At 46.1% G+C, this 13,598-nt stretch overlaps 1 protein-coding gene across 1 annotated transcript in view; it reads right to left on the reverse strand.

Annotated features, from left to right (window-relative positions):
• Positions 1-13,598, reverse strand: part of LOC130198546 (dipeptidyl aminopeptidase-like protein 6) — a 69,488-nt gene that overhangs the window by 24,766 nt on the left and 31,124 nt on the right. The window contains exon 2 of the mRNA XM_056421739.1: positions 3,134-3,248. Within this exon, the coding sequence (XP_056277714.1) occupies positions 3,134-3,248 (115 nt within the window). The remainder of the gene's footprint in view (positions 1-3,133; positions 3,249-13,598) is intronic.

A 13,598-nucleotide genomic window follows, 5' to 3' on the forward strand; every position in this document is an offset into this window, starting at 1 on the left:
TACCACCATCCTGACAGTGGTAGATCGCTTCAGTAAGATGGCTTACTTCGTGCCCTTGCCCAAGCTCCCCTCGGCCAAGGAGACTGCTGAGCTGGTCCTGCTGCATGTCTTCCGGCTTCATGGTTTTCCCACGGACGTGGTCTCTGACCGGGGACCTCAGTTTACGTCAGTCTTCTGGAGGGAGTTCTGCACGCTTATCTGGGCCACTGCAAGCCTGTCATCGGGATTCCACCCACAGTCTAACGGCCAGACGGAGCGCAAGAACCAGGAGATGGAGACGGCTCTAAGGTGCTTGGTCTCCGAGCATCCGGCGTCTTGGTCCCAGCAACTCTTGTGGGTGGAGTATGCCCACAACTCCCTGACCAGCTCTGCCACTGGGATGTCCCCGTTCCAGTGTGCCTACGGGTTCCAGCCTCCACTGTTTCCTGCCCTGGAGAAGGAGGTTTCCTGCCCCTCGGTCCAGGCTTTTGTCCGCCGCTGCCGCCGTACCTGGGCTGAGGCCAGAGCTGCGCTTCAACGGTTATATTCCGCGGCAGCCAACCGGCGCCGCTCTGAAGCCCCCAGTTACCAGGCTGGCCAGAGGGTATGGCTTTCGACCCGAGACCTTCCCTTGCGGGTAGAATGTAAGAAGTTGGGACCCAGGTTCATTGGACCGTTCGAGATCCTGAAGGTCATCAATCCTGCAGTGGTGAGGCTCAAACTGCCCCGGGCCTTGCGGGTCCATCCATCGTTCCACGTCTCCAGGGTGAAGCCGGTTCGGGAGTCCCCACTGGTTCCTACTGTCAAGCGTCCTCCACCACCACGGTTCATCGATGGAGGTTTGACTTACACTGTTCGCCGCCTACTTCGTTCCCGCCGGCGTGGGAGAGGGCTACAATACCTGGTTGACATTCTGGATCCCCCTCTCATCAGGGAGTTTCACCGCAGCCACCCTGACCAGCCCGCCATGGGTCCTGTGGCCACAGTGGCTACACAGCCAAACCCTGTTCCCTCTCGGTCATCGACGGAGTCAGATGTTGAAGAGGATGAGGAGGAGTCGTCTTCCGATCACGACAACTCACCCGTCGGGGAGGAGAGGATGGGGAAGTCGGTTGAGTATTAACCCCTGGACTGTTCCTGTCGTGCCGCAAATTCCCTCCTCCGGGCCCCCGCCACCCACCCTAGGAGGCCGAAGATTTTTGTTTTTCTTTCTTGTTTTGGGTCGTCTGGGATCCGACCCTTAGAGGGGGGGTTCTGTCACAGTTTCAGCTCCACACCCTCCTCACTCCCCGTCGTCAATCTCACTCTCTTCACCTGTTCACACACCTGTTGTCACAGTTCAGCTCCTCACTCTGTGGTTCAGTCACTCCCACCTCGTCAGTCTGACTTTCTTCACCTGTTCACACACCTGTCTTTGATCACTAATCAAATCCCGATAGAGTCTCCTGCCTCACACACACACCTTGCCAGATTGTTCTTCCTTTTCTATGCCAGACTCTCCAGCACTTGTTTCTAGATGGATTTCCTGTTGCCGACCCTGCCTGTCCCTGGTTAACCCGCTAGTCCGACTCCCCGTGAACCTACCAGCCCTTCGTCCTGTTGATACTCTGTCCTGTTGCCGACCCTGCCTGTCCCTGGTTAAACCGCTAGTCCGACTCCCCGAGAACCTACCAGCCCTTCGTCCTGTTGATACTCTGCCTGCCGTTTCCAGAGTGTGGAATATAAGTTCGAAGGATCCCTGGAGTCGAGGGTGCATTTGAGTGTAACTACACACGAGTCGTTACAGTGGCTGTGAGGAGAGAGAGCGCGGGTGAGCCCTTTAACTTTCTCTAAGCACACCGTTACTCAGGAAACAACCGTCAGGCGGGAGTCGTGGAGCCGGTTGACAGCCCGCTGTTTCCGTGCGAAAACAGTTCGGGTGACAGATTCTTCAACGGGCTTCTCGTGACGTTATCGTGTCAGACGCTGTGAAGTGTTTATCAAATTGGAGAAATGCTCTCCTCTGGCAAGAATCCGCAGAGTGAGGGGAGAAAGCTAATTTCCCACATGAGGCAAATGGTCTCCGTGAAGCTGAGCCAATCCGACAATCGGTTGGAGTTATTACCACCTAATCATCTCTATTAAACAGGCCTGGATGGCATTACACATTAAGAGGCCCATTACCTAGTGAGGCGTCGACCCCACCTTTGTGTACTCACAAACCGGAGAATGCATAACGTCTCTGAAACCTTGACCCCTGAAACGAGTTTTTTCACATTTCCCCAAATAGCTTCCTGGGCTGCAGAATAATTATACGGGGGGAAAAAAGGTTTTATTTGGCGCATTAAAGTCGATGATGTTCAAATAATCAGCTGAGAGGATTGAGGCAGAGATACGTGGTGTCTGAGTGTCATGTGTGGAGGCAAAGGGAACAGTTACTATCAAGCATATAGGATACATATGTACACACACACACACACACATACGAACACACACATACATACGAACACATACGTACACAAACACACACACACATACACACACGTATACACACACATGCATGCACACATACATAAATACATGCACACATACATACATAAATATATAGATACATGCACACATACATACATAATTACATACATACACACATATATGGACAAATACACACATAAATACAGTACATACATGGACAAATTCCCACATAAATACATACATACACATATACATACATTAATGCACACATACATACATGTTTAAATGATTGCACTATGTTGACTGTTGATTGTTGTTGTTTTGTTTGTCTGTCTAATGTACACACCAGCCAAGTCAAATTCTTCATGTGTCTAACATTTTGATTCTGTATTCTGATTCTGTATTCTGTATTCTGGAAGCGTTTCTCCAGACAAGGCCCACGATGATTTATATGTTGTTAAAATCTCAGGTCAGACACCGGATGTCCATGCGTCACAAAGCTTCTCACTCTTACTTGTTCCACTGCTACATAAAGGACACACGATGTCCTAAATCCTGGAGTTAAACAATCATCGCCTGGGCTGTTACTCTTATGCAGATCCAGATTACAAAAGTTCTGATCATGTTCTACCGATAAAGACGTCAGTTAGGAGGATTGCACGCTCTGACAGAATGTGTGTGTGTGTGTGTGTGATCTACATACGAGGGGTCAGCAGGATGACGGAGGTGACAATCATGGAGCAGATGATGAGGATGACCAGCAGGGCGATGGCTATTCCTTTCCAGTTCCTCTGCGGCGGAGCGCTGCCGACCAGGTCCTGAAAAACAATATGACACGTCACACACAACTACATCGATGCACAAGCAAACACACACACACACACACACACACACACACACCTACACTTGGAGGCAATATCAACTTCAAAGCATTTAGGTAACAGACAAGATGAGTGTCACCACAGCTCTGCAGAAGGAAACTAATATGAGCGATGACCTTCAGGAGAATGACACACACAGAGTGATCTTAACCCACAGAGGCGGATGTCTTTTGACCTGTCTCAGTTGGAGCCTGAGGACAGCGTATTCGCTGGCAGACAGATGACAGATGCCGACAAACTTAGCCACTCGTGTGCAGTAACACGGCGTCCACCAGCTGCTCCCCGCCGCTCGCACACCAGAGAGGCCCTGCAGCGTTGCCCGACAGCTGCAGAAGAGCTACGTCTCCAGCGCGGATACAACGGGCAAAATAATGAGCCGCTCTCCTCACACCGCCCGGCAGATGGAAGATGGCTAATCAGCGCCATTGGAAACACACACTGCAAAAGTCCGCAGGACATACAAAACCTTTCAGGCAGCAGTCAGGTGGCCTCTGTAGACCGGCCGCGACTCGCTACGCGCGGATCTTAAGCTATTTTGATCTAGAAGCTCATTTTAACAGTTTTACTTTGTGATTTTACAGATGGGCTCTGCATACACGCACACACGCAGAGACACACACACACACACACACACACACACTATAATTTCCTCCTGGACATACCGTGTCCAATACGAAGCAGGAAAAAACAAAGAAGTAAGTTCCCCACTTCCACAATAGGCCTTGTCCATCTGGAAGAGGGCTGAACTGTTATTACTGACATTTCTTCATCTCTATATGATTTCTTGAATAGGTAAACCAGCCATTTTTGATGAGATAAATCACATGTTTTTGTTAAATACCTTTGAACATATTTCTATTTTCCATTTCCTCTCATCCGTAGAACAGACGATGTACGCCAACCTTGAATTTTTGTATTCTCTGTTAAAAGTAGACTGAAATGATCAGAACAATAGGAGCATTGGGGCTTCCCTTGTGTGGCTCATTGATGCCGTGCAGATCTAAAAGTTCAATAAAAGACTATGTAAGATACCCAATCCAGTCGTTGGCAACGACTGATTCATAAGAGAGATAAGGCTCCTCTGAGCCGCTATTCGTTCAGCACTAATGAGGATACCTTTTACGAATGAATACAATCTCAATCTAGAGGGTTGAGGGATTAAGAAATCAGGGTTTCTGGTCTATGTGGGCATTTGGACAGACGGACGCATTGAGTGAGGAAAGTGAGCGGCTCCACCCCCCCGGATCAGTCCAGCTGTTGATATCCTTGTTACCAATTAGACCCGTCTGCCCGCAGTGAGTCTACAGTATGCAGCAGCTCAGTGATCCGTCCACCAGTTAATGAGGGTCTGTGCGTACACGTGAGAGTACAACACGTGGCTCGACTATCGGGGCCGAGATGACTTTAAATTACTGTGTGTGTGTGTGTGTGTGTGTGTGTGTGTGTGTGTGTGTGTGTGCATGTACACTGCCCGTCTCTGCACAGTTTGTTTCATAGTGAAGCAAATCAATACTGAAGGCAGTGAGTACACATAGGAAAAGAGCAGGCACGGCAATACGCTGATTTATCACTGCAGAGGTAAGGCTGTCCACGATCAGGTGTTGACTAAACTCATAAGATATTAATGTCCCTGAAAGACATGCTGTTGAAGTTGCCTTGGACATCGCAGAACCGGGCCTCTGAATCAAGCCAGAGATAAACAATAAGAGGTTTTTGACAAGCGATAACAATCTTGTTTCTCCATCTGCCGACTGGCTTTTTTTCCCGTATATCTGCCCTGAAAAAGGCAAACGCAGGTGACTTGTATGCAGCCCGGTCCGGTGCAGCCTGTGGCAGACGGAGAGGTACTGGATCTAAAAGATGTGACAGCTGGAGCTAAAAGATGCGACAGCTGGATCTAATAGATGTGAAAGCTGGATCTAAAAGATGGGACAGCTGGATCTAAAAGATGTGACAGTTGGATCTAAAAGATGTGACAGTTGGATCTGCGCCACATAACGGATGAAAAGTGTCTCTCAGCAGAATATGTTCATACTTGACACTTTGAGACCAGCCTGGGAGCCATGTGAGTGAATATTGACTGAGTCATCTCTCTGACTGTAAGCACGAGAGGCGCATGGCAATAATTTCCAACTACGACTACTTTTTTAATCTTAAACACATCTTCCTGTGGGCTAATTCAGGCTGTGGAAATGTAGGATGCAGATGACTTGATGAGCAGTTTGCCTTTCTGTAAACAGACACCCAAATAATAAATCAGAGGTCAGGGAACTTTTTTTTTCGCAATTCAAATCAATAAGCATCAAATACGGTTTGACGTTTTCCTTTTCTTCACCATACACTCCTCAATAAAACAGCAACCAGTTGAAATGAATACGGCCATTAACCTTCACAGCCAACATTCATGGTTACATGACACATACCTGGGAAAGATGTGGCGGATGTACATCACACTTCCTGTGACAAGCTCCATGCTGGTCGCTGCGGTTTAACACTACCCAATGCATCTGCAACAGCTATTAGAGAGTAGGCTATGACGTTAAAACCCAGCTATTCGTTTTCAGCTAAGGTAATTACCTATATTTGCCTGATGTCATATATGGCGTTTCATGGAGATATTTCCATTTAAAAGTATAATCACGGTTCAAAATGTCCTGCAGAGCTTTCGACGGCTGCAAAACACCTTCTTCCTTCTTCACCTCTGAATCAGACGGTTTGAAACCCCCATTGGTGGCAGATAGAGGAGGGTGAACTGTCAATGGGTACATTCAGGATCTAGTTTGTGCAACGTGTCTGAAATCAAAAGCGCACATTCTCTTCACGAAGGCGTTCACATAAAAGAAATGACAGAAACAGCTGTATCAAGAGAGAGAAATAAATAGCTGGGAGAGAACATCAAACTGTTACAGTACGGCTGTTGTTTCCGTCACACGGGTTTCCCTCCCTCCCTCCCTCTCTCCCTCTCTCCCTCCCTCCACCATGTTGGGAAGCTGTGTGTGTGACTTGCTCACTGCATGTTGCCCTCGTGATAAATGTGCAGCTCTCCCCAAAATCCACTTTTGCAGTGACTTCGCCAGTGACCTGGAACGTGTGCACCAGAGTACGAGTCTCTCATCGGTCTCGTTCTCAGTCTTCTTCAAGGTCTCTCGCCCCAGAAGGGCAAGAAGAAGCCGAATCAAGTCTGAGAATCGCTGAGTGGCTAAAGCCTAAAGTCCATACCCCGATGAGACTGTTGTGTGTGTCTCGGGATTGAAAAATGTCAAACCTGATGGTTCTCGTTTGATGCCGTTAAAAGCGCTCCGTCGGGAGTTTTCCCAGGTGCAAATGTCATTTGACTTCCTCTGTAAACTGTCCTCTCTGCATGGGCAAGGGCGTATTTTTCAAAATGATGAACCATCCCCTGAAGCCTCCTCGCCCCTCGTCAGTGGGCTCCTGTACGTCGGTGACGGCTCTCGCCTCGTTGTCGAGCTGCACCAGAAACTCGACAGAGGTTTTTAAAGGAATTCACACGTTCGCTTTTTAGCACCGCGCCTGCTCGGTCGAGTCACTTCAAAACGCCGCCATCCATCTCATGTGGTGCTGAGCCGTGGTGTTCGCACGAATGACGACATCATCCATCCGGAAAACTATTCCATCGAGGACCAGGAACCAATCCTGCACACCAGTCCCCCCCCCCCCGAAACCCGGTTCTAAACGGGAACCGATAAGACACGAGTCAATACCCAGAGTACCCATGAGGTCTGGAGGTACCGGATCTCCTCATCTCCAACCTCGTCTCGAGAGCCGGAGTTATGCTTCTCTTTCTCTCCCACACTCACACACATACACACATATACACACACATAGCCCATTGGCAAATGAAAACAATAATTACAGATTGAGTATCTCCTCGTGTACAGGTGAGAGCCATTCGGAGCCACCATCATGCTGAATTATCTGAATTGAGGTTGAAAATGAATCCGGTACGTCAAAACTGGGGAATGTTTTTATGATGAAACTCTCCATCAATCTCAGTGCAATCTTTTAGAAACTCCTCCAATTAAACCTCCTTAGTATCGACATACACAGATAGAGGATTATTCCTTGTTAAAGACCTAACAACTTGCTCCCACACTGAGCCCATGTTTTCAAAAAGTAGACTCCAAAGCAGCAGCGAATGTTTTAAAATAGCGGTGTTCTCTCCTGCAATCCACAGCGTCTTTGGGTCATTGAAAAGCGCTTTACAAATATAATGAATTATTATTATTATTATTATTAAAGTGTCTGAGCTATGACTGCTTTGTCCCTGCAGACTGCTTCATCCTTTTGTGCAGCGTGGAACATTTCACCCTCCTACTCAACCACAAAGGAGCCGGGAGCTCCAAACTCAGGCACATGAAAAAAATGTGTGAATCGCCAACAGCTCGGATGTTTCCGGCACATTAAAACCCCCGAGGAGCAGGCAAGGGTCTAACTTCACGTCAGCCGATTTCCCCGTTGTCGGACGCGTTGAAGTACGCAACAAACTGAGCAGCAGTAAACTTTTGTATTCCCCGGATACTGACCTTTACTGAAGAGCTCTTAACGAGGCAAAGCGCTCATCTGCGTGCTAAAAGGAAAGCTTGACCTTTGGCAGCGTTTCCTGACACGGTGAATTATTACTGGCTGTCTGCGTGAAGCCGTCTGTGTCTGTTAATCTGTGTGAGGAGCAGGCGCGCATGCCATACAGCTGATAACGATAAAAGCTACAGCAATAAATGAGAAGCGGAGCCATTTTCACCCTCTTCTCCACACACACCACACCTAAATAAACCCGGTGCATTTTGGGAGTGACGGTTTTAAAGAGTTAGAGAATCCAACAGGGAGGGAAGCAAATGCATTTCAATCAAATTGGTACTATTTTCATTTTATTTCCAGACAAAAGGGGGCTCTAAACATCTTTTAAGGTGAAGTTTAGAAGATGCTCCCATTTTCTCTCTCTCTCTCTCTTTCTAATCCTCTCTCCCTCCCACTTTCCCTCTGTCTAACCGTCTCTTTGTCTCTGCTCGCTGCTGAAGTATGAAATGGATCTGTACTGATCTCTGAGCACCTGGTTTCCAAGGGAACCAAGATAGTCATTTGAGTCAGATTTGCAGTGAAGATGGTGCCGTACACTGGGGACTAATATTACTGCCGAGTGTCACGTGGGAAATATGACCGGAGGCTCGCGAAATTAGAAATAAATAACAAAAATGACACATAAGAGAATGCAGACATTTGAAACAAAGGCAAACTTCAGCTGCAGACATCCGACCCTCGACACCAGATATATCACTCAAACTGGAGAGAGAGGCAGTCGCCTTTGGAGATAGGGGTAAACTTTTCCTCTGGAACAGCATCAATAAAAGATGGGCATTCATGAAGGAGATTAAGAATTTATGCCAGCTGGCTTTTGGTTCATGGATTGTCGCGCATTAGCGTGTCTCCGTCTTCCAACGTGGAGGGCGAGCTTTACGCGATACAAAGACGACTACATGTTGTTCAGATGGGACGTCGTAACGTGAATGCGTTAGCTGAGAAGTGATCCCGTAAGGAGAGAGGAGCACAACGCTGTGAGTCGAGCCACCTCGACAGATTATGGAGTGCACTGAAAACCAAATCCGATAGATCGGCACATCTGACTAGCGCCACTCAGGAAAAGTACTGAAGGAAAGTCACATTGTGGCATGAGGAGGAAGACACAAATACAAAAACAGAGGAAGAGAGGAAGAGGCAGTTCAGTTGCTCACGTAACACAAAGTCCTTTGACAATAGCTCATCTTTGACTTCAGTGTTTTTCACTACAGTCGCCCAATGAAAGGGCTCGGGAACATTTCCTTTACCTGCTGATTAAAGTTGGTTGCAGCAGCTCTGCAGTAATCCGTGTTTAGCAGGTTCTCAATGTCAGGAGACGGAGTCCAGCACTTTATAGTTTACTGAAGGAACATCTAGTTCAATCAATTCATTTAGTATTAATTGATTTTGTGGCTGATAACTCAACCCTGACATATGATGACATCATGAAGTGGATATGATGATCATTGTTAGCGGCTGCACATCCAGCAGACACTAAGTGACATTAGTATTCAGTTGGATTCATGTTACATAACGTGTCATAGTGACTCTCCCTCTGGCTGTGTGCTGTGTGTTGTGTGCTGTGTGTTGTGTGTTGTGTGCTGTGTGCTGTGTGATGTGTGCTGTGTGCTGTGTGCTGTGTGTTGTGTGCTGTGTGCTGTGTGATGTGTGCTGTGCTTCCTGAGGACTTCATCTGGCTCTTACTTAAGCTGCTACATGCTCTAAAAGTGAGTCGCTCACTTTGTGCGGCAGCTGTCGTTGTTGAGCCTCAGGCCGTGAAACCAAAACAATGAGCTGGAAGAAGTTAAAGCTCTCCAGAGATACAATTTGAGTCGGATGATAATTCTCTGTGGCTTTCTTACTACACAATGTTATGATTTGGAGTGTTTCCTGTTTTGTTTTGAAGTCCCTGTCTCGTTTCCTGTTTCCCTGCGCTTCCTTCCCTGTGCTTGTCTGTTTCGGTCCTGATTGTCCCCAGCCACGCCCTGATTGTTTCCACCTGTGTCTCGTTTCCCCAGTGTATTTAGCTTTTGTCTTTCTGCTTGTTCTGTGTCTGTTCGTTTTTTTTCCTGCCCGGTTCTTGTCCCTGTTTCTGCTAGTTATTAATAATAAATCCCGTGTTTTTTTGAGAACTCTGCCTGCTGCGTTTGGGAAACACTCTCAGACGGCAGCTTGCTGTTACGTGCGCCTGCTGCCAGTCTGACTCCGCTGTTTTGGGTGAATGACGTCACGTGCGACCTGGAGGTGTTAACCACTTGTGTACCAAATCTTTTTTTTTTTTTGGTTGAAAACATTCGGGGCTAATGAAAAAACATTCGGGGCTTTAGCCCCGGGTTTTTTAGCCTAGGGACGCCACTGAGCTTAACTCGTCTCCTTGTCAGAACGGATACATTACCAGACTGGAGAGGGGGGCGCTCCGAGGGATCTAGTCCACATCTTCAAGAGTGTGTGTGTGTGTGTTTTTAAATATGTGATAGTTACCTGGTACTGAATTATTCTGCCCCAAAGAAATAGAATTTTCCTCTGATATAGAGGGGCAAAAAATGCCCATAATTACGATAATTTAATAGCTTTATATTTTGGTTATTTGATGTGTGTGTCCTATCTGCACCACGTAGGCGCACACACAACAATCAGTAAATATAATGTTTCATTTAAAAAAAACAAATAAATGAGTTATAATTGTCCATAGTTGTTTGAACAAATTATTATATGAATTTAAAAAAAAGAAAAAATAAGAATAACATTTAATGTGATTGTCCGTCTAGTAGTCTTATTATTGCCATTTTTATGACAATTGCTCCGATACTGTAAGCCTAAATACATGTATTATTTTTGAACAAAGGTTAAATGTTATTTCACAAGTTTCATAAAGTGCCCCTAATTTATTTTTTAAATGCGCCTGGATTTCAGTCACTGGGGGCAAAAATGTTACATTTCCTACCCTGACAGTATAGAAATATCTATTAATGCCTATTACTGACTGATCAACCTTTGTAATTAATAATCATTATACCTTATTTCATACTTATTTATGGATTACTCCTTCACTGTGAGGTTTGTCAAGACTTACCACAAAGATGGTTTAAGTAAATAAGAGATAATTTATTGATTTGTTTATTCTTTCGGCCTATAAACGTCTGTGAGGCGAAGGCTTTCTGGTTTTTTAAGTTACTGCACAATCGTCGATTTACAGCCACCGGAGTGTTCCAGTGGTTTCCACAGTAGCCCAATTTGTTGTGTGTTATGTCATCAAGTATGTCGATAAAATGCATTAGCACCCTCTCTGCTGAGCGTGCACACAATACAATAAAGAGCATGTGGATACACACAGATGGGCACGTGTCTCTGTCATCATGCAGCCAAATGTCAATTAAGAAGAAACAACACAATTCTTACAATAATTAGTGTGCCAGTCACAAAAATAATACAGTTGTGTTGACCAACGATACGTTGGACCATCAGGAATATGTCAGAATAAGGCCAGCACATCTCCCAGCAAAGGAAACCACAGGAACGTAGTTTAGCAGATACAAAAGTAATATGAACTCAATGTGTTGTCATCAATGAAAGTGTAGAGATCTCCTGGGCAACTCTTTCTCAGGATAATTGTTTAAAAGAATCGACAAAACAGATCTGTGTAGAATAAATATACATTTGAGCTTCTTGCTAATAGAAATAAGGATCTGCAGGAAAAGATCCAGATGAAAGGGAAATGTGAAAGAGACAAAAGAGAATAAACATGGCGTCTCCCTGGGCTCCATGTGGCTTCTCATTGGTCTCTGTGAGAATTAATAACATGTCGTGCCGAGTGCGTGACACTGGGAGCGAGATGAGAAGTTTAAAAAACCGAGGCGGCATCAGCGCGTATACCGGATCTATCGACAGGAGAAAAAAGGCAAGACTGAGGAAAAGAAGTGTTTTCTCAGGAGAGATGAATTACCGCCTGCCTCTTGGACAACATCTTTTAATCATCAGAATAACTGCAGCGCACGACAACGCCACTGAAGTTAAATCACTCACGAGTGGATCAGCTGGAGGTGAATGTTATGTTATGTTTCCCTAAAAATGTCCCTAATTAAATCCATTTCAAGTTGAAGGAAAAGATAAGAGACCAATTATATTTTCCGAAGCATTACGTGCAGACCGAACCCATTTAGAAGGATGAAAGTTTCGGATGGGGGGGGGGGGGGATGGGGGGTGAAAAGAGTCACGACAGCATTCAAATTTAATTTAATCACAACAGAGTCTACCCAACTCATCAATTATGTAACAGGTCTTTGTATGCATGAGTCACCTTTGATCCCGTCAGGTAGGCGCCTGTGTTTTAAATGACAGCTCGTCTCTACCCTGCGGGTGGAAATAGAGACAGTCCAAGTGGCTGCCGTCTTCAACAAGACAATGACCTGGAGTTCAGAAGAAGCGAGTGTGTAAACACCAGACGGAGAGCAACAATGGTGGCAATTTCAGTCCGTCTTTATAGCATCACGATCGGCAACAGCGTGACGGGGCTGTTCTGCAGCGGTGCTCAACAAAGGGGATGACAGTGCATCAGGTAAACAACATGGAGGTGCGCTTGCTGAGGATCTAATGACTGCCGTGAAGAAAGCGGCAGCATTCACGAAGGGAGAAGATAAGATAAGCTTATATTCCTCAGATTCAAGCTGGATAAAGAGCCGTGCGCCCGCACCGCACCTCGGCCAACCGCGTTGAAACCTCCACTGTCGTCAGTGCCGTTGCAGACCAAGTGGCTGCGGTTCAAATCCCTGCTTCTCGTCTCTCTGCATCATTAAAAGAGTCGACGCACAGGCTGGCATTTGCATTTGAAACTGATATTACCAACGAGCAAGGTCACTGTTGATGTGGCGTCGCTGATGGGGAGGGGGTATATATTATCCGAGCTCCCCGTCCAACAGGAAACTGTGATGCTTGTACAAACTGTGCACTCTGATAAGAGGACAAGAAGTAGAGGCCGGAGCGAATAAAGATGCGTCTTTCTGTTTCATTATCGAAGGTGAAAGGATTGCTGCACGTGCATTACGACGTGTGCAGATGAGCATGTGTGCATTTCACTCTCTGTGAGCTCGACCTTCATGAGATGCCATGCTCTCTTTTTTTCTGATCTGAACATTAAGGGTCTGCTGTGCTGCCGCCGACTGCACATCCACTTTCATAAACGTATGAACAGGATGCAACAACAAAAAAGCACTTTACGCTTTTTCAAAAGGTTTTGTACACATATAGACCCGAGAAAGATTTCCTCACGCTGTTGAGAAAGTTAAAACGAGAACGTAGAGGTTCTTAGCCACTTTGAGGAATATCACTTATGTATATATGCCCATGCAACAATTATATATAATGGAGAGAACCTTCACCTCAAGCAGTGAAACAGAGCTTTTTGGAAAATCGGTGCCAAAAAAAAAAACTTAACAAGCAACACCTGCGATGCAATTGTCAAGATGTGTTCACTTCCTTCCCTGTGAAGCACGTTTAAAAGGAATTATTGGCAGGAGCTCACTTATGTAAACCCATTCCATCACTTTGCAGTGTTCCTATGTGGCCTCATGCAAAGCGCACTTGAAACTAAATGAGTTGATAAAACAATGCTGAGCGATTAACACCCACACATGTCTGTCTTTCTTGTGAAAACGTTTACCTTTAGTAGTTCCTGAAATTAAACTAAAAACCATCATAAGACCAGAAGATGTTCCCACC

Source organism: Pseudoliparis swirei, chromosome 8 (genome assembly GCF_029220125.1).
Source record: "Pseudoliparis swirei isolate HS2019 ecotype Mariana Trench chromosome 8, NWPU_hadal_v1, whole genome shotgun sequence".
Taxonomy (NCBI): domain Eukaryota; kingdom Metazoa; phylum Chordata; class Actinopteri; order Perciformes; family Liparidae; genus Pseudoliparis; species Pseudoliparis swirei.